This window comes from Ambystoma mexicanum, chromosome 6p (genome assembly GCF_040938575.1).
Source record: "Ambystoma mexicanum isolate Mex_15411 chromosome 6p, UKY_AmexF1_1, whole genome shotgun sequence".
Taxonomy (NCBI): Eukaryota; Metazoa; Chordata; class Amphibia; order Caudata; family Ambystomatidae; genus Ambystoma; species Ambystoma mexicanum.
In genome coordinates this window covers 1,434,082,581-1,434,103,246 of record NC_090935.1, presented here as the reverse complement: position 1 = coordinate 1,434,103,246, position 20,666 = coordinate 1,434,082,581, and the positions used below count along the sequence as shown (strand labels likewise).

The 20,666-nt window shown below is 43.5% G+C and overlaps 1 protein-coding gene across 3 annotated transcripts in view; it reads right to left on the bottom strand.

Moving 5' to 3' along the window:
- Nucleotides 1–20,666, bottom strand: part of PRKG2 (protein kinase cGMP-dependent 2) — a 710,215-nt gene that overhangs the window by 185,533 nt on the left and 504,016 nt on the right. For all 3 annotated transcript variants that reach the window (XM_069626564.1, XM_069626566.1, XM_069626565.1), the window contains exons 14-15: nucleotides 6,789–6,952; nucleotides 247–369 (exon numbers count right to left, since the gene is read on the bottom strand). In XM_069626564.1, the coding sequence (XP_069482665.1) occupies nucleotides 247–369; nucleotides 6,789–6,952 (287 nt within the window). The remainder of the gene's footprint in view (nucleotides 1–246; nucleotides 370–6,788; nucleotides 6,953–20,666) is intronic.

Sequence of the window (20,666 nt, the reverse complement as noted above, 5' to 3'; positions counted from 1 at the left end):
AAATGCAGTAGTGATCATCATACGTCTGTCTTCCTTCACATTAAACAAGTCTATGATTCAGCATTGTCTCATAATAGAAATGAAAAAGAGACTAAGAATAACAAGCAAGAAGAGACAGAATGTATTGAAGGCCAGCAAACCTCCGTAAGACTCTTTTAAACCTCTTGGTGAATGGATACTTCGACACCATACATAAATATTTAAGGTTTGTCAATTCAACAGCATCACTTGACAGAAACGTCCTACCTGCAAAGCCGTCGAATAAGGTCCTCTGGTCGCTTTGTTATTTTTTTATGGAAATCTTTTTTTTCTATGCCTGTGAGGATCAAATTGTAGATCGTCATTTGGTCACACCCGATGAAAGGAGGACTGAAAAGAAGAGAGTACATAAATAGTCATGGTGAAAGTTATAGTGCTTGCTGGAAGTGTGGCAGCCATTTTGTTTTTAGAAGCAGCACAGCAGCCAAGGACACATACATCAGGACTACACAGAAACAACCATTCCCTGACAACTTTGGAGGAGCTGGCATAGCATATCATTATATACATGAAAAATAATTGCCATAGGCAACATACAGATGTATTGATGTTACATGGGCAGAGAACACTTAGCCTTGCTTTGTGCATGTCCATGGTTTTGTGGCTCTCACTTAGCATATCATTCCGGTACTCGGGCATAACATCTCCATTGAAACAAAATATAGACTCACAATCATGACCATTTGTGGCAGGAAAAAATTGGATTCACAAAAGACTGATCAACATTGGAAAAGGGGTCAGAGTAGCAAAGTGATTGACTTATCCTGAGAATGATGATGCATGAGTGGGGTGGATGCTTGCGAGGCCTGTTGAGATAAGAGCATCCCCCAGCTTGGTAGGTAGAACTCCTTTCCTCCAATTAATTTGAAAATACATCAGCAATGTTTGCATTAGTATTTAACTGGAGCATAGCTGGGCTAGGCTACTTGGGCTGTCTGGAGAGGGAATGCAGCACTACGCTTCGACTTTGTGAGGCAGCTGTTTGATTGATGCAAGCACCAATGCTGAGGTTCATTCCTCGAATGAATTTCCATTAGAGGAAAGGACACCGGTAATGCTTCTTGCATCAAGTGGCACTCCAATAGCATGAGTCTAGAGAGTGAGTACCATGTCCAAAGCACATGATATGTCTATCCATCCATGAATGCCGTCTTCCTTTCATGCTACACTCCAGATGATTAGTTTTGGCTGACTGTAGGTCTAAATTGCCCCATATGAGCCAAAGCGAAAAAGAACAGAAGACAGGAAGAAAAGATGACAAAAAGTTGCTCACATTCATTGAACACTAAGGTATTTCCTCCACAATGTATTTTAGAATTGAATTTGTAATTAGATAACTCATTGTGTTATAGAATAATCATAAAAAACAGACAACAGAGTAGCTTTAAAAATGTAAAAATGAACAAATTCACCTTTATTTATAACATTTTGGATGAGCACATAATGTTAATGAAAGAAGTAAAAGCCTTCCATTAACGTCACGGCTCATTTTGAATTATTTGTGTGGTATAGCGAGCGGCGGAACAACATACAAATGCCCTGGCATAAAGTAGGTTGACCCCATAGGAATCCATTGTAAATGCTGCCTGACATGCTTGCATGGCAAGCAGTGGTTACAATTACAATGAAAGTCTCCCCAACATGCTTGCATGGCAGGCAGCATTTACTTTTAATTGTGGGTAAGGTTGAATAACCCGGAAGGAGACTGCGCCCAATGTTCAAAAAAGTGATTTATTATTTTACAAAGTGCCCTTTTGTGATGACACATGTTTCGGTATCCCTCGAGACCTTTTTCAAATCAGGGCTATTATTCTATCATAGCACCATATAATGATAACAAAAATTAGATGTAGAAGTATGAAAAGACATACACATAGATAAACATATGCAAGTATGCAAATTGAACCAAGTGCAAAAGTTAAATATGATACAATAATTGCAAATGAAAGTCAATAAAAGAAAATAAAAAGCCAGACAATAAATGGGGTGGGGAAAGGGGATGGAGAAAAGGGGGGTTGCAAAAATAAATGAAAGCCACTTGTTAGGTATTGTACTTAGTAGTGTGCATGAGGCAACATCATACATTGTCTAACTTGTAGTAAGTGTTTAACATTTTACCTTGAATTCCTCTAGTGCCCCTATTAAATTTGGCAAGAATGTTCCACAGTAATCAAAGAAATAGAAGAAATTCACCTACTTAGATCCATCACAGAACCAGTGGATTATGACATTACTCAAGTACTAAGAGATCTAAATGTGGAACCAGATTTGTTACCAATTAAAGAGCTGAAACCAGAATCTAGATTTGTACCCCAATTTGCGGCAGATAACATCATCGATACCTTTTACAAGGCGGTATATCAAGATCTCTATCGAACGGATCAAAAACGGCTACATTCAAAAGCCAAACCAAATCTCACCATTAAAGAACAGGAAGCCCTATGCAAACTGGAAACTGACCTCTCCATAGTAATAAAAGAGGCAGACAAAGGGGGGAACATTGTTATTATGGACAGAGAAAATTACCTTGAATGGCTAGAAGACATTTAAACACCCCAGGTTGTTATGAAACATTGCCTGCCAACCCAACAAAGGAAATTGTACATAAATTGGAACTTAAAATCTACGATTCGCATTGTAAAGGTCTTCTCACGGATAATGAAAAGGGTTATCTTCTAATTAAGGGCCAAATCACACCAATCATGTATTTCTTACTGAAGGTCCACAAGGAATTTGATCCGGAATACCGGAAGGCTGACCAATCCTCAGTGGAATAGGTTGGACAACTGAGAATATTTCACAGTATTTGGACAACATCTTGAGACCCAGAGCCATGAAATTGAAAGCGTACCTCAAAGACACCACTGACGTAATTATTAAGCTTCAATCTTGGAATTGGGAAAATGACTGTCTACTAGCAACTTTGGATGTGAAAGCGCTGTACACATCGATTCAACATACATGGGCCTTACAAACAATAGATCATACTTTCAAGGAGGATTCAGCATCGATGTATCACCAGATACAAATGGTAAAGGAAATGTTAGAACTATCTTTCGAGTGTAACATCTTCAATTTCAATAATACATACTACAGGCAAACTAAGGGCGTTGCAATGGGTACTAAATACGCCCCAGCCCTAGCAAACATCTTTATGGGACTATTTGAAGATACAGTTATCTATCAGGACATGGCATATCAGAAATAACTTGTTCATTGGTTGAGATACATCGATGATGTGCTGATACTATGGAAAGGAACAGAATTGGAGTTCACAGATTTTTACAACAGGATTAACCTTAATGAAATGGGTATTCAATTTACTGGTGTTTGTGATGCAAAAAGTATTAACTTTCCAGACCTTACAATATACATCGAACAAAATCAAATCAGAACATGTACATACCGGAAACCTACTGTAGTGAATTCAACCTTACATGCAGCAAGCTGCCACCATAGACTAACCATCTTAAACATACCATCAGGGGAATTTCTAAGAGCGAGAAGAAATTGCCAGACCATGGAACATTTTGAGAAAGAATGCAAGCTACTTAAATCAGGATTCCTGGCTAGAGGGTATTCAGAACAATGTGTCAGTAAAGCCCTGGACAAAAGCTCATCGGTAACACAAGAGCAAACACTATCACAGAAGAACAAAGCATTGGAACAACCAACTATTGGATTTATCACTAAATATAGCAATGACTACAGACTCTTGAAAAAATTTTTAGCTAAACATTGGCATCTTCTGAAATTAGATGAAAATATTGCCAACTACGCGGATGATAAACCAAGGATTACCTTCAAAAGAGCTCAAACATTGAAAAACAAACAAAGTCCATCGAACCTACCGGACACAGTGGAGGAATCATCGAGCTGGCTAAAAGCAACAACCAACGTTTTCAGGAAATGTGGCACCTGCACGATGTGCAAATATGCACATAAGAAAACAGACTTATTTTGTAGCAGCAATAATAAGACCCTGAAAATCAGACAACCCATTAACTGCAGGACAAAATATGTGGTCTATGGAATCATCTGTGTGTGTAACTTGGTCTACATTGGCAGCATGATCAGAGAACTCAGGACCGGAGTAAGAGAACACTTAGCAAAAATCGGGAACCAAGACCCAAGGCTACCACTTGCATGTCATTGGCAAGAGAAACACCAAATGGACAATAAGGCAGATATTAAGTTCATTAGCCTCCAAAGAGTGACACTAGGAAGACAAGGAGGTGACAAGGAAAAGAAACTAAGACAAACTGAGGCAAAAGTAATTTGTAAACTCAATTCTACATTATTTGGCCTGAACACGGACAATGAAATGGTGTCTTTTCTTTAGGAACTTAACAAGCATTCATTTAATTATAGTGTGGTACCAGAAACAAGATTTCCATTGCTTACGTATAAACTATCTGTTTCATCTGGTGTTGGCAATGTTAGCGCCTGCAGCATAATGTTTTTCATAGTAACAACATAGTAGATTAGATTTACTGCTTATGTATACACTTGGATATCTACCTTATCATCTCTATATTACCTTGTTAATTTAAAATGCATTAATCTGGATAAGGGATTGAGATCATGGCTCCTCACACGTGGGTACAGAAACAATTTGTTTCATTTGGCGTCAATAACGTTAGCGCCTGCAGCATAATGCTTTTCCTAGTAAAAACTCAGCATCTTAAATTTATCGTTAATATCACTGCATTTGGTCATAGAATGCAAGCATTGAGTGATCATACATCTCACCACCTTCAGTATGTAATCTCCAATATAGACCCCGATTTCACTAATCTATTTTCATATCTAAGACCTATTGGGTCCATCTATCTTTCCTAATGCTTATTTATTAGTGAATGGTTGCATTTTGAACAAAGACAATGAGTACAGCAACACGTTAATTGTATCCTTTTATTGTATCTTCATGTTAATCTAATTCATTACAATATGGCCACCAGGTTATCTTATAACAAACAGGGCAAGAGACTACCCCGGAGGACCGTCACCATAGCAACGTTTAGAACAAAATACTCACAGAGAGGACGCCTAATAGCGCCCCCTCGAGACTTTTGCAGCACACGATTAGACACAAAACTTCTTCAGATGGTCAGAGACTGTCTAGCAATTCATGGCTCGCTTACAAAAATGTGTCAAAGAGTCTGCACGAGTGCGTGCACGCTTTTCTACCCGCTAAGTCTGTACCGCGTTATACGTACTATTTTTAACTGTACATCTGCTAACAGGTTTGTTAGATTATGAAGGAGCATGACATACAACAACGTCTTTAGGAGTATTTCTGATTTAACTAAGCAGGACTGTTTATTAACAAAAGAATTATAAATAAACGCTAGCACAAACTTTACTGATAAATTGAAACACTTTGCATTGAAAGGCAAATGAGACACACCTGCATCTCAATTGAATCTCATATCTATCGCAACTTAATCTGTTTATAAAGGTGACATTTTCAACCCTTCCCATTTGTAGGGATCTAACCCGATTACTGTGGAACATTCTTCCCAAATTTAATAGGGTCACTAGAGGATTTCAAGGTAAAATGTTCAACACTTACTACAAGTTATACAATTAATGATGTTTCCTCATGCACACTACTAAGTACAATACCTAACAAGTGGCTTTCATTTATTTTTGCAACCCCCCTTTTCTACATCCCCTTCCCCCACCCCATTTATTGTCTGGCTTTTCATTTTCTTTTATTGACTTTCATTTGCAATTATTGTATCATATTTAACTTTGCACTTGGTTCAATTTGCATACTTGCATATGTTTATTTATGTGTATGTCTTTTCATACTTCTACATCTAATTTTTGTTATCATTATATGGTGCTATGATAGAATAATAGCCCTGATTTGAAAAAGGTCTCAAGGGAGACCGAAACACGTGTCATCACAAAAGGGCACTTTGTAAAATAATAAATCACTTTTTTGAACATTGAGCGCAGTCTCCTTCCGGGTTATACAACCTTACCCATATGCTTAAGGGGCTTTTTTCTTGGCTAAACCCAAACCCGGTGAGACGCGATCATCTGCATTTAATGAAGCTTTTTGGAACATATTGACAACCATAAAGCATATGTCGCCATGTTAGACCAAACCGCTGCAGCCAAGAGTTTTTGAAAAATCACTACTTTTAATTGTGAGCAATGCTTGCCATGCTTGCATGGCAGGCAGCATTTACAAGTACAATTAAATATGTTGGACAGTGTTTATTTGTAATTATGAATGCTGTTTACCATGCGTGCATGGCAAGCAGTGTTCACAACTAAAAGTAAACGCTACCTGGCATGTGAATGTGCCAGCCAGCGTTTACTCACTTTGCATGGCTCAGTGAATAAGTGCCGAGCAAAAGGTAGCGTACACACATGTACGCTGCTGTTTGCACTGAAAATTTGCACTCTGCGTGCAAATTACAAACATTTGGCGGCTCGGACTTGTGCACGTCAAAGTGTATGTGTACAGGCCCCCGCCATCGAATTTATGAGGAACTCCACAATGAGCCCCAAAGTAAACTTTCAAATAATTAGGAAGCTGATAGAGGGATAAGGTTTCATTTTAAGGGTGCTGTTCAATGGGAGCCAGTCAAGCCAAACACTGATAAGTTTCTGCCAGTCTTTTTGCTATCCATAGTTTTAGACTCCAATCTCTGCTCCACAAGTTCAAAAGCTATTAGTTTGTCACGTGTTGCAAAATGTCAATTTCCAATCAGCTCCTAGAAGACACTTACTTCCCAGTGAGGAGCTCATATACAAGAATTCCAAGAGACCAGAAATCCACGCTGTAGTCATGGCCTTTGTTCAGAATGACTTCGGGTGCGACATATTCTGGGGTTCCGCAGAAAGTCCACGTTTTCTGTCCAGAGACAATTTGCTTTGCAAACCCAAAATCGACCTGTTAAGGAAAAAAATGGTAATTATGCTCTCAAGGTTTGACCTGTAGAGATTGTTGGAAACATTTTCATATGCAACGTATGCGCCTGTTTACATTGTACACAATTTTGTGTCAGGGTTTACTGTGTGGGTCAGGCTTATATTCCTGAACTTGCAAAGGTTTCAAGAAACAAAAAATGTCCTGCAACAAAAACAGCTTATACCACACAAAACGAAGATCGTAGGCAAACGTGCTGAGATCCAAATCAATTTCTTTTCGTAAGCCAATGACTTTTTGCCTAAATGCATCCATGCATTTATTGATGTTTTCTAGCGTGGTTCAGAGCCCATTCATGATTAGATGCAAAACCTCAGGGTGTGACAGATAAGGAAACGGTCTGACTCTATGACTGCATGACCTTAAGTCCCGGGTCTCAAGGTCACTCCCTCAAAGGTCAAACCCGCTACATGGCTCCCGGCTTTACACACCGAATGCATTTGACTGCAATGAATACACATTGGAGTTATTTACTTCATGAACCGCCATCTTGAAAACCGGGTGTGGTTGTGGGCTCTCAGGTACCAGACCCGTGGACCCCTGTGCTAGATTTACGCCCTCTGTGACCGATAGGCTCGTGCCACACCTGTGATAAACTGTAGCCAGCTATATGGCAAGGAAGGTGTGATGCTGTTTGGTGGTTGGCAGGTGTATACTGGTAATGGCATACTGCCAAGAACAAAGGATGCCCCTGGTCCATCTTTTATCTCTAGAGACTTCAATCCCTTTTTTGCTCGAGAACATTTCCTTTAATGAATATTGCTGTTTTTGATTGCCTTTCACTCCTACTTCTTTACTCAGAGTGCAGTATCTTTCTATCTTTGTATATTTTGTCTTCTTTCCACACAGGGTGGGCTTTTGTTATTTTGAACTGTTGTATTTATGTTTTTTGGTTTGTTTGTTTGTTTATTTATTTGTATAGCGCTCCAGACCCAGGGGTATATGGCACTCAAGAATATGGTTACAGGCAATACATTGGATCAGTTGTGCAGCATATATACAATTACAGAAATAATGTGCAGGACTTTATACAGTATACAAAAATACAATTAGTGCAGATAGCAAGCAAACAGTATGATAAAGGCGTTGAGCAATTAAGTAACAGGTACACAGAGATGCAGGAGCTGTATTAGCTAGTAGCGGCAGATAGAAGGTAGTGGTGAGTGAGTGCTAATGTAGGATCCCTGAATTATTTATTTAGTAGCCAGGTGATGACCTGGGTTCTGAAAGGTTGAAAGGTGGGGATGGATTTAATGTTCAGTGGAATAGTGTTTCAGAGTTGGGCGGCTAGAACCAGGAAGCTAGTTCCGCCGGCTACCGGTTGCTACCGGATCACATTCAAACCCCTCTTAAGGGTATAGCCTTCCCTCAGCCCACATTACCACAAAAGGTGGCGGTGGTATGTTTTTTAATGGTGCCTGTTTCACCTTTATGATTGGGATCACTCTTCGTTTTTAGAAGAATGAATTCTGAGTGTGTGGTTTAACCACAACGAATACTTATACTCCGCCACGGCAGAAGTCATTTCATCACAGCAACGCCGGGTGCCATAGCTCTTTCGTTGGGCCCGCACACACTGTTTTCCCTGTTCTTCCGCCACTTACTTCCTCTAGCCGCTCCCTTCCACGTTGCTACCCTTTCTGCTCCACTCCTCGGCTCAGCTCTCTCCATACAGCGTCCAACTGCTGCACTACTTTCGCAGCACACACCACCTCCCTTCTTAAAATTCCACAGTCATGGAAACTTGGTAAGGGGTGTTAGTTTCCCTTTAGTTTCCTATCCAGAGGTTACAATGTAGCAACCACCAGTCGCTGGACAGGCATACTTTCTCGATGCTAGAATCATGGGAGCAGCTAGGTCAGGTGATCGTGTGGCGCACAGGATCCCTCCTTACTGAATTTGCTAATCACCAGAAAGAAGAAACTAATGGTGGAAGGAAGGCAGGCCAGCACACAGAGAAAAGAGATGACGGATGTTCAACATCAGGGCATCTAGCTCTTCACCTCATCTCATAGTCACAGCAAAAATGTACAGAGTGGAAATAGAAATGTGTGGTAAGGGCTACAAGGCATAGCAGAGGTTTCCTCTCATTTTGCGTAAGTATGAAGAAGAGCGATTGAGGTGGAGACACAGCAAATGTGTCACCATCATTGAGCAGGTTACAAGTGGTAGTAGGTCATATGGAGTGGGCATAACGGAAGTTAATGGAGATTATGTACATAATTGTTCGGCAATGTCCCCCCACCACCCCTGGGTCCAAGGATTGGGAGCCAATATTATACACACAAAGGCTCTCCCTTAGCTTCTTTTCACTGTATCATTGAATACTGTCACATCAAAAAAGTTCAGTTCGACTCTTTTTTACAAACATATAGAACATTTTCCTAATCATGGTGAAAAGCATATGTGGTTGTCTGCATTTTTGAGAGCTGTATTTCTTGGGTTGAGGAAGCTGTGTACACAATGGCACTGCCCTATAAGGCAAAAAGAATTATCTGGAGCAGAAAGCATGCTGTTGAACTAATTTGCATACCCACAATGCATTGCCCAGTGGCTCTGAGCTGGGCGTACAATTCCAGGGATAGCTACTGGGTCACGCTCTGGCATGTGTGGCGGTTTAGCTGAAAAAACCTACTCTACCCACACATTTCAGGCAGAAGGGTTTTTCTATCTTTTTTTTTAAACCCTCCATAACATTGATGGTGCTTCTTAAACACACCACAATGCTCTGGCCACAACCATGTTACAGTGGTGCACATCATCCTATAGGATGGGGAAGCGCCTGCATGGGTCCGCCCACGCCTCCGATAATTAAGAAGAAGAAGAAGAAGAACCATGTTACATTATACTTCACTGATGAATCCTAATGAGGGTGAAAGGCAGATGTTAGCATCCTTTATAGATGTTGGTCTTTGGTTGATAAAACTATGTATAAAGTAGCGCTATTCAAGCTTAATTAAGGAAGTACCTCCTGAAACGCAGAAAAAATATTTTCTTTCCAACAGGTTTTAGGTTGGATAAAACATTCCTATAGTTGACATCACTGCACACTTAACACTGCTAGTAACATGGAGGTGAAAAGCACTACTGTCTCAAATTAACTGGAAAGTGGCAGAGCATAAATGCACATCTAAACAGTACAAACGCACAAATCTGTGAAGTAATTATATCCCAATTGCGCTCTACATGGCAGGAGGTGGTAGTTCGTGTTCCATGCTGTGCCCCACCTTATATATTTATTGATTATTTAAGAAGCGCCTGTTGCAATAGAAACACTTATAGGTGCCAAATATGTGTGGGGGAAATAAAAGTAGAAGCAAGAAGGGGGACTAAACAATATTCACAGCCTTGGAACATTCAGATCACAGTATAGAAAGAGGAACCTGCTTACAGACATACGTTGGCGAAATCACTGATAAGGGTTTAGCAACAAAGGCAATGGTTAAAATCAGATGAGTGCAAGAAATTAGATTCAGGCTTAATGGTCGACCAGGACAAATACCGGTTGAACTCGTAGTTTTAGGGGTTAAAGCTAAGGCACAGCCTGGGAATCAACAGGTGAGCCATGTGGATCAGCTGTGAGCAGTCACACACATGTCAACTGTCAAAGGACTTCTTGAAGAGCAGGGGCTTTGAGTGCCTCTTAAAGTTCCCGCGAGACTCTTCATTTCTGAGAGCCAAAGGGAGATTGCCCCATCGGGTGGGTTCTTGGCTGTGATTGGCTTCAAGGTTTTAGAGTTAGAGAATCTGAGGAACATCTCAAGGGTTTGAAAGGCCAGTGTTTCGAGATGTTAAGTGGAGGGTGTCTACACTCCAGTGCATCATGCACAGAACTTTGCATTCAAGTCTTGCTTCACCCAGGAGTCTGTGCATGAGCATTGCTGATTTTTCCTGCCATAGTTGGGTGTGGTTGATGACATTTTTTGGGAGGCCATGGAATAGACTATTACAGCAGTTTAATCATGCAGATAAAACTACCTTCCTGACCAAATGGAGTTAGTGAGATATTTTCGAGAAGTGACGGATTCTTTTCAACATATGTAGAGGGTAATGGGATATGTTTGTATGGTCCTTGATTAGTGCTATGAAGGAGAGCCAGTTATCACAATTACACCCACGGTTTTCAATCATGCTTGGCCAGGTGTACAGGAGTTGTGGAACCTCTGGCGGGGATAGCCTCAGTCTTGGTAGTGCTCATGTGGATGCTACTGTCTATCCACATATCTATAAGAGTAGGGGTATTTGTACACCTACTCTTGTCTCGGGAGAATAGCTCAGGGGCAAGGTGCTCGCCTTGGAAGCAAGACGACACGGAGCAACACAGGTTTGTTCCCCGGGTCGCGCTTAGAAACCTCTGGGTATTATGCACGTTATAAATATCATATCATCATCATAGATCATCTTATCTCATTCAAGTGAGAAACAAGCTTAGAAAGAATTCCGGAAATTCTGCATGGTTTTGCAAAGCAAGTGAGAAGAGGGCGATGCGGTGCTGTGGGGCGATTGAGTATTTGTATAGGCATTAAACGCCTGAGTGATAGCACTCATTCTTGGGGAACTGTGCACCTGTTAACCGCTGCATTAGACAGCAATGGCCCTACTTTAAATCGAGGCTCTCTGTTATGAGTGAATGAGGCAATCCATTTCCGGGCACAGACATCAACACCCATGGAGGTTTCCTGACATTGAAGAAGAGAAGCGTGATTCCCCATACTTAGGAGGGCTGACAGGTGGAGCAGGGTGAGGATAGCAGGGGTGTTCTTGTTCAGATATGGCAACAGCACATCACTTGGGTAAAGGAGTGCAGAATCAGTGCTTCTGGCAGGACTGACGCCCAATTGGTGGACAAGGAGCAAGTTCAGGGTCTCACTGTATTCCAGGAGTTGCAGACAGGACATTTTCTCCAGGTTCTCGCCACAAATTGGTGTATCAGAAATGTGAGTATGATTAAGGAGAATTGGATAAAGACCTTGGGTCAATTAAACAGATTATTAAGAAGCAGTTTACAGCCAAGAAGCCAAATCACAAGAAAAGGGTCTGCAACAGACTGGCCCCTTGTTATTACACAGCTCAGACGCTGTTCAAGTTGGTTCTCTCTGCAGGTCTTTCACAGAGAGAGATCAGTCTCCAAGCACTCACACTGTAGAAGAGGCTTAGTGTCTTTGGACCTCTGCCTTCTCTTGCCTTTCTGCCATTATCATCAATCCATTTCCTTTTCTTTGTTACCTGTTATTTGGGAAACCCTCTCACCCAGGTCACAGGTCACACAGTCCCTAGCCCTGCGGGGTGCAAAGGAGCTGATACCAAGGCATCAGTGTCAAGGAGCTATCCATAAACTGGGCAGTCACTTTCTCTGCTTTTTCATGTCCTAGGAGCTTACTTCTAGTGCCTCACAACTAGCCCCTGTCTGCATCCTCATCAAGTAGCAATGTCCTCATGTCTAAAGGAACTTTCAGTTCCTTTTTCAGACTCCGCTCTTCCTCGTATCTTCTCCCCACCGCCTCGATGATTCTTTGCCACATGCTCCTACCTCCAACCAACAACTTACACCCCGTTATCTCACTCCTTCTGCTGCGCCTACTCTTGTCCATCCCCCTTTCTGTCCTCCACCTTCTCCTTTTTACCAATCTCTTTCTTCTCTCAGATGTTCCACTTTCCTCTTTTATATTTGGATCTGCGTGATTTTTCCGTCACGGAAAAGTCAGTGACGGAAAAGATGAGAAATGTACGCACCTCAAAAGGTGCGTACATTTCCCATGCGAACATACACCACAAACCAATACATCCCCACATCCCCACCCACACCCACAAGACACCCCCACCCACAGCCCCAACATAAGCAAACCCTACTTCCCTTTTCTTCACACTGTGTCCCTGCGGCGCCTGTTCCCTTTCACTTCCATGATTTGGAACCGATGTGGCAGGATCCTTTTATTTTTTTTATTTTTTATTGAATTTATTTTTTTGCCCCCGCAACCCTTGCTATACTGTAAAGTATAGTGAGCAGGGTGTTAAAGGGGACATCCCCACAGCCCCTGTTTTTTTTCTCGGGTGTGCTGCAGGGGTGTCCCCCGCAACACCCCGCTCACTATACCACACAGTATAGTGAGCAGGGTGTTGCGGGGGAACGTTTGGTTTTCGAACCTTTGGTGGTATGCATTTTCGGACTTTTGGTAAAGTCAGACCTTTTTTTCGGTCCTTTCGCACAGTTCCTTATATTTCTGTATCCTCACACCAACATCCTGCTTCTCCTAATATTGCACCTTCATCCTTTCAACTCTGGTATCATCTCGTCCTCTTCCTTACTTCCACTGATGTTCTTCCTGTCTTATGTCATGTACTTGTCCCCTTCTCACAGTGCTCCACCCCTTTCCACAATTCCTAATTTTTCCTGATAGTCTTTCCCTCCTCAACCTCCTGATCCTTTTCTTTTATCCCCTCCCAACCTTTGGCAAGCACTTCGTCTTCATCCACTCTCCTGACCACCGTTTTCTAGCCGCCAGCCTTCTTCCCCAGCCGCTCTGTCTCACAGCTGCATCCTGATTGCTCCTGCTCCATATCCATGACCCCCCATTTGATTTATATAGGACTTTTACCCCTCCCTCTGGGCTGCATTCCCCAAGGGTGGGTGCACCTGTGCTTCATAATTGTTCCCTGGTCATGAATGGCTGACTGTGGACCTTGTATTTGTTACACATGTCTCCTTCACGGGATCACAGGGTTGCTGCAGCGTGTGGACCAAACCTATAAGAGTTTCCTCTGCCATTTTGGTTTTGCCATGCTTAAATATGTTTGCACCCATGCTGATACCCCTTGCCCCCTGTGTCTGCAATTTTCCCCCATTGCTGCATGCCTTCTGTAAACACCAAGGTTTGTGGAATATGGTGAGGCTAACATGCATTATATCATTCCCAGTGGTGTTATAGTTACCCATTACCTAGCATGTTTTCAGAGACTGGACAATCTTTTAAGAGGACAATGGGGCTCATTATGAGTGTGCGTTTGGTTCGTTAAAAATGCTGGAAAGAAATGCCATTAATATCAGCTCCAGCATATTTACCAGACCGGCAAATTCTGAGTTTGCCAGTAGTGTCAGTGAATTTCCAGCAGACCTGACCTACCGGGAGTTCAGGCCCCTAACGGCAAAGAATTGATGCAATCGCCAGCACTGGTACTACTGGTGCCGGTGATTGCAGCAAACCCACTGCATGGAGTCCTATTGGACTCCATGGAATGGGAATTTACCACCGTTGCCGGCATCTTTAGTATCCTGGTAACAACGGGATATTGGGTGCTGGTAATGGTAAGGTGGGTTTGCCGTAACCCACGGGTCTTACAGGCGGGTTAACGTCTAACCCAAAATGAGGCCCAGTGACTTGAGTCTACCAGTTCCTTTAGAAGTATTCATTTTGACTTCTGTTACTAAGTCCCTTGGACTTTATAATGGTGCCATATGTTGAGGCCCTGTATCCTTCAGGCGGTATGGTGGGGGTAGCCAACGGATCCTCTACACTATGCCAAATGACCAGCATTGCACAGTGAGTGGAAGCACCCACCTATCTGGGCTACTCCACCATCCACACTTAGGGTAAAGCAGGTTTGTTTGTCACCAATGATATTTGGCCAGGGTCTTAGGATCGTCAGAAGGTTTTTTTTAGAATTAGGGGGATACAGGTCTTCTTCAAGGAAAGGGGCAAAATCCCACACTGCAAAGAGCAGCGGATGATAGTCCCATGTGCAGGGTAAAGCTTGTAATCCTCGCTTTAAGAGTAGTAGCCTGACAGGGGTAGATTTACTCAGATGTGGCTGTCAACTTTTAAACAACTTTACTGATCACTGTGGTTTCAGTTCTGATGGAGGGGTGTTAACAGATCTGGTTTGGTTACTGGTGTTGGACTGGATCTTGTTGATCTCTTCTTCTAAGAATAGAGTGAGGGTCTCTGCAAGTTACTTTGTGTAGTTGGATCTGTGAGGAGTTTCAGGAGGTATTCTCACTCACTTGCACATACGAACATCTTCTGATAGCAAATGTGGTCATGGAGATGGGTTCTCTTTTTTCTACTTATGTCTTGTATTATTATATGTGTCTTTCACTAGTACTGTTAACTTTACTTAAACATAGTTTTGAGTCAGGCCATGTATTGCTATCTTTGTTGGGAGTTTTAATTTTCTCGTAGATCATGGGAGCTGGTGCCCCACAGACGTTAATAGATATCAGTAGAGTGAAATACGCTTTAGCATTTCTACTGCAGCACAATGACTTGTACAAAGGCAGACTGACTGTACCAGACTTGACTATGCTTGATGTTGAGAATATTCATTCCTGCAGTTCCTTTAGGTCAGTTGGAGGCGTGAAGGTTTCAGCAAAGATTGAGGGGTGACTCTTTTCATAGGTCAGACCAACCGAGAGCCTCAACCTTTTTTGTATTAACATATTTTTAGATCACAAGAACAGATTACATTCAGATTCTTAAAATATTTGAAAGATTATACAAAAACATTGAGTTCACAGTGAGGGAAGTGCAACTACACAAGTTCACATGTCAAAAATAGTTTATAGATCAATGAATCTATCCCAAATCTACTCATACAAGTCTCGTTTCTTCTTCCTACATAAAATCACTCTTTCCATTTTAGACATCTGCACCAAATCTGACATCCATTCCGATATTGAAGGTGTTAGCTCACTTTTCCAATTCTTCAGTACAAATTACTTTGCAGAGAGCAAAGCTCTAAAGAACCAACATCTCTGTGGGAATGACAGCTCTGCGATCAGATCCTCCTCCCCAAGAATAACACACTCATATTTAAAGTCCACATCAATCATTAAAACAGTATTCATTGTTTGTGTCACTTTCTTGAGTAAACACAGGGGCCCGGATTGTTTCTATATTGTGAAATGCTGAAGAGAGGATCATATGATCAGACTAAAGGATGTCATATGTCACTATCCTGTTCCCGCCACACTCTTGCGTACCTTCATACACACTCCCAAAACAACATGATCACATTTGAGGACGTTTGTTATATCTTGTTCCCCTACACATCTTGCTTTCACACACATACTCATCATTTATATTCATGCAGCCACTGTGACAGGGTGTGCAACCTGACCCTGTCTAGAGGGGATGGGGGCACCACAGGGATTCCCAGAGCCAGTCCGGCCTCAGAGGTGGGGTGTGGGCATTACGAAGCCCCAATCCCTGTCTCATCTCTTTGTGCCTGCATGCATGAAATGAGTATCATCTTATCTTGCCCCGTCTCTGTACTACATGATGCTTGCCAGTGTGTATGTTTCCACTAGGAAACTACAGTTCCCAGAGGACCTGAAGGTGGAAGAGCAGGCAAGCAGCCCAGCTGGGAAAGAAACAGCAAGAAAGCTCCAGACTTCAGAATCACCCATTCACTGGTCAGGCAGTACCAGTGCCGTAGGCCGCCCGAACTACAACAAAACACCAGACTGCAGAGCACTCTGTCCAGCCTTTCAGTAAGCTCACCTACAAAGACAATGCATGTATCTGCATGGATCTACCACACGACCACACAGCGGTCCTGTTGTCAATCTGCCATCCCACACATGCCGGAAAACCCTCACACTGACATTGAGAGATTGGGATTTTGAGACTGACACTTACTGTAGTGGGCTGCCAGTGCCTAGAGCTGACAGACCCAGGCACAAGAAAGGGTGGGGCTCAAGACCCCTTTTATGATTTGCTCACCTGCAACACCTGCCCAGGTGGTTGGCTTGGGGAACAAGGTAAGGGAGAGGGCTAATGGAGAGGGACGGGGAGGATAACAAAGGGACAGGAAACAGGAAGATGTGGCTTATTATAGTGTGGTCAAGGGAGGAGGACGAGGACCAAGAGACCAGGCAGAGGGAGGAAGGTGGAGGAAAATGGGGAGGGGACCTGCTGAAGGTTGTGCAAGGCGAGGTATTGGCTGGTGAGAGAAAGAGGTACTTGGTGGTGAGTGTGCATGAAAAGGGTGTGAGTAAGAGTGATAGAGCAAGAGGCAAATGGTAAGGTGAATGGAAGAGTGATAGGGGGTGATTGTTATAAAAGCTGTAGGTAGAGTAGTGTGGTGAGAGGTGTGGCAGTGTGAGGCGAGGAGTAGTAGTGTGGGAAGGAGATTGCAGTGGTGCGGAGAGGGGAGCGCAGTGGCATAGCGTAAGATCAGAGGGTGGAGGTAGATATTAATGAGGAAGAGGAGCATCGGAGGGATGGAATATGAAGTGTGAGCGAGAGACAGGAGAGGGGTGGGTGGAGTATTAAGGAGAAGAGCAAGAGATGAAGAGGGAGAGCGATAGAAAGATATGGGCAGAGGAACAGGAGGGAGTTGAAGGAAGAGACCAAGGGTGACCTGAGTGTTAGAAAGTTATCACCCTCTACATTACATCATATTGGGGAATTCAGAGCAGGGTCCAGGTGTTTATCCAGCCCATCACACCTAGTAACACAGCTGTTTAAATAGTAGAGGTTACTGATCACTAGTGACAAGCCTGAGTGGAGGGATGCCTGCGCCAGGGAAGGAACAGCCTTCACTAGATGAGAGAGAGTGATGGCCATTGCTCAGCCCCTCTACAGTTCTGACAGTAAGCCCCCTTGCACTGTCTTCTGGAGTTGGTGCATTCTCGAGGCCATCTGTGACAACACACCTACTCACATTTGCTCATGTGACTATGTTTTACAGTACATCACCACACAGCGCTCTCGATCACTATGGTACATGGAGATTGGAATGAAGCGGGGCGGCTGCAGAGAAGCAGGAGAGGAAGGGGCCAGAGGTGGCACCAGTGCCAATCAATAGTATAAGCTACTTTGCATTCAATAAAAGTCACTTGACCCCTGAAAGTGTACACGTTATCCCTATAGTACGTGGGTGGCCGGGTGGGAAGCAGAGAGTCAAAGGCAACAATATTTCTATGGTTACCTTGAACCATTGATCACCAACTTCATGAATCTAGGGGGAACATGACAAAGATTTCATCTAGTACCCCCATTGATGACTGAGGAGGTAACCTACATGTCATTAATGCCTGCAAGGTACCTGGACCATGTTTGAACATAAGAATGGCCATCACCATTTCTCCAGAGGTCAACTTAGGGTGGGATTCAGCAAGCAGCATTCCAGGGATGCATAGTGGAAGTCTCTTTCCACTCTTCATGGTCTGGATGGAGGGACAACCTTGAGGGTAGCTAATAGTTGTGCAGGTCCTTAACATTAGTGAGGCGATGGTAGCAGAAGCAAACCCACGCTGGAAGATGCTTGGGGGTCGACAGAAAAGTTATAATAGTTGGAGTCAGGGCAAAAGTGCAGGATACACGCGGGTGGACAGAGTCCAACCACTTTTTTCAGACGGTGGACTCAGTCCAACCTCCCCCCCAGCTAATATGAGAAACATTGAAAGTCTTCCTTGAATTAATGAATTAGGTTTGCAGGCTGGACACATCACAACTGCACTATATAACCTGATGAAAGATAACAAACAACTGAAGGTGAAATGCCTCATTAAGGTACAGCAGGTCCCAGGGAAAACATTTGTATTGGTTCTTGGCGTTTAAAACGTGCACACCTTTTAACGTTTTCAAAAACACTATTAGAAGAAAATATCCTGTCTTGGTTTTGTGTGTGTTTTGATTTTATGAAAAGGCAAATGCCATTCGTCCTGTGCAATTTGGGTGGTTATGCAAAGCCAATTTAATTACATTTGCATATTTCATCTTGATATGCTCATTTCCGGCAACGTCACATCCCATTGCATTTGTTGATGAGTCCCCCCACTTAAATTTTTAGGACTTGACACCTGATTGGAATCCACGGACAGGGAAGGCTGCAATATGCCAGTGGAGACAGGTAGCTGGGTGCCTATTTAAAGCACTGCATCACCCCCACAGCAAGACAGACAGGTACAGCGGGGAGCACACATAAGAGGTGAAGTACAAGGGAACAGAAGAAGGTAGGCAGAATGAGTAGGTAGGCCACACAAAGTTAGGCAAAAGCACCATCATACCCAACAGAAGGGAAGGTGGAGGAGGTAAATCAGTAGCTAGAAGAGGTGCTAGAGAGGGTGCGCGGGGCGCAGTGCAGTGCTAGGGAAGGTAACAGGAGACAGTGGGCCTCATTACGAGTTTGGAGGTAGCCATGCCGCTATTTGCGGCATGGCTGCCTCCAAACTCGAGTCTGGGTTCCTTGAATGAGGAATTACCAGGCCATTCCAACCTTGGAGGACCCGGTAATTCCTCATTCAATTTACCCATCCCCATTCCCATTTGAGCCCCCATAGGGCTCAATGGGAATCAGGAGGGAGCTAACAACGGGACCGTTAATAACATGCCCGTTATTAGCTCCCTGGTCCCCCTGCGGGACCCGCAAGAGCTGGGATCTCGTAAGACATCCCTGTGGCGGTAAGAGGGTGAGGGTCATACTGGAGAGGAGGGCCACCCAGCTTAGCAATATACCCTTTGCCAAGACCCATTCCATGAGCCACCTGGGTGAGTCCAACCCACGTGAAATGGAATATGAGAAATTGAGGCCTGCCCGCGGGCCCGCCACCAACCAATACGCAGCAGGATGAATCGTCTCTGTGTGCAAGACATCTCTGTGGTGGTAAGGATGAGGGTCATACTGGAGAGGAGCGCGAGCCAGCTTAGCAATATATCCTTTGACAAGACCCCATTGCATAGGCCACCTGGGTGAGTCCAACCCACATGAAATGGAATATGAGAACATGGGGCCTGCCCGCACTAGCCACCAACCAATACGCAGCAGGACGGATCGTCTCAGTGTGCAAGACATCTCTGTGCAGGTCAGGAGCAAAAGAGCTTGTTGGACGCCACTGTCTTGGAAGCAGGAGAGTCAAATTAAGACAAAGGTGGGAAGCAAAGTGCTTCAATTCAAGAAGGCACGCCGGAGAATTAAAGGATAGTTCCGGGACTTTTTTTTTATTGTCCCTACGGTTCGGCCATGTGTTTTTAAGCATAAATCGGTAGATCGTAGAAAACTTTCCTATGGACCTTACCCGACTTTTCGTCCATTAACGCACTCGAAATCAGCCGCCATTTTGTGATAATCCTATCATTTCCCCCCATCGACCTGGCTCATCTGCGTTTGCGGCACTAAATCAAACCCCCCGCCCCTGAAACAGACTTTATCAAAACATTCATATTCCCCGCCTCTATCCGTGACGTTACTGTGCTGCGTAGGCAAACGCGCCCAGGCGTCTTCTACGCGACTCCACACAGAACCCGGAAACCAACACAGATCAGCTCACAACACAGCGCGCCACAATTCGGAATATGAAACGGTACTTTAAAATCAAACAGCAACACGGTACATTTGGTAAAGTACATTTATTGGACATCAAATGTTTAGAGAATATTCAGCGATTTGCATTTTTCTTTGCTCTCGATCCAAAATAGTTTGTCTTGAGGCAAGCGATGTTCGTGTGCAGTACACAGGGGGGGTCATTCCGAGGTTGGAGGTAAGGGATTACCGGCGCCTGTAAGGGCACGATGGCGGTAATCCCTTACCTCCGTATTCCGAGTTCCCTTTGCGGGTCCCTCTTTACCTCCTGCTTTTAGCAGGAGTAAATTACGGGACGCGCAAAGTGACCTTGGAGTAAATTACGGCACCGTAATTTACGGTGCCGTAATTACCTCCTTCCCCATTCCCATTGAGC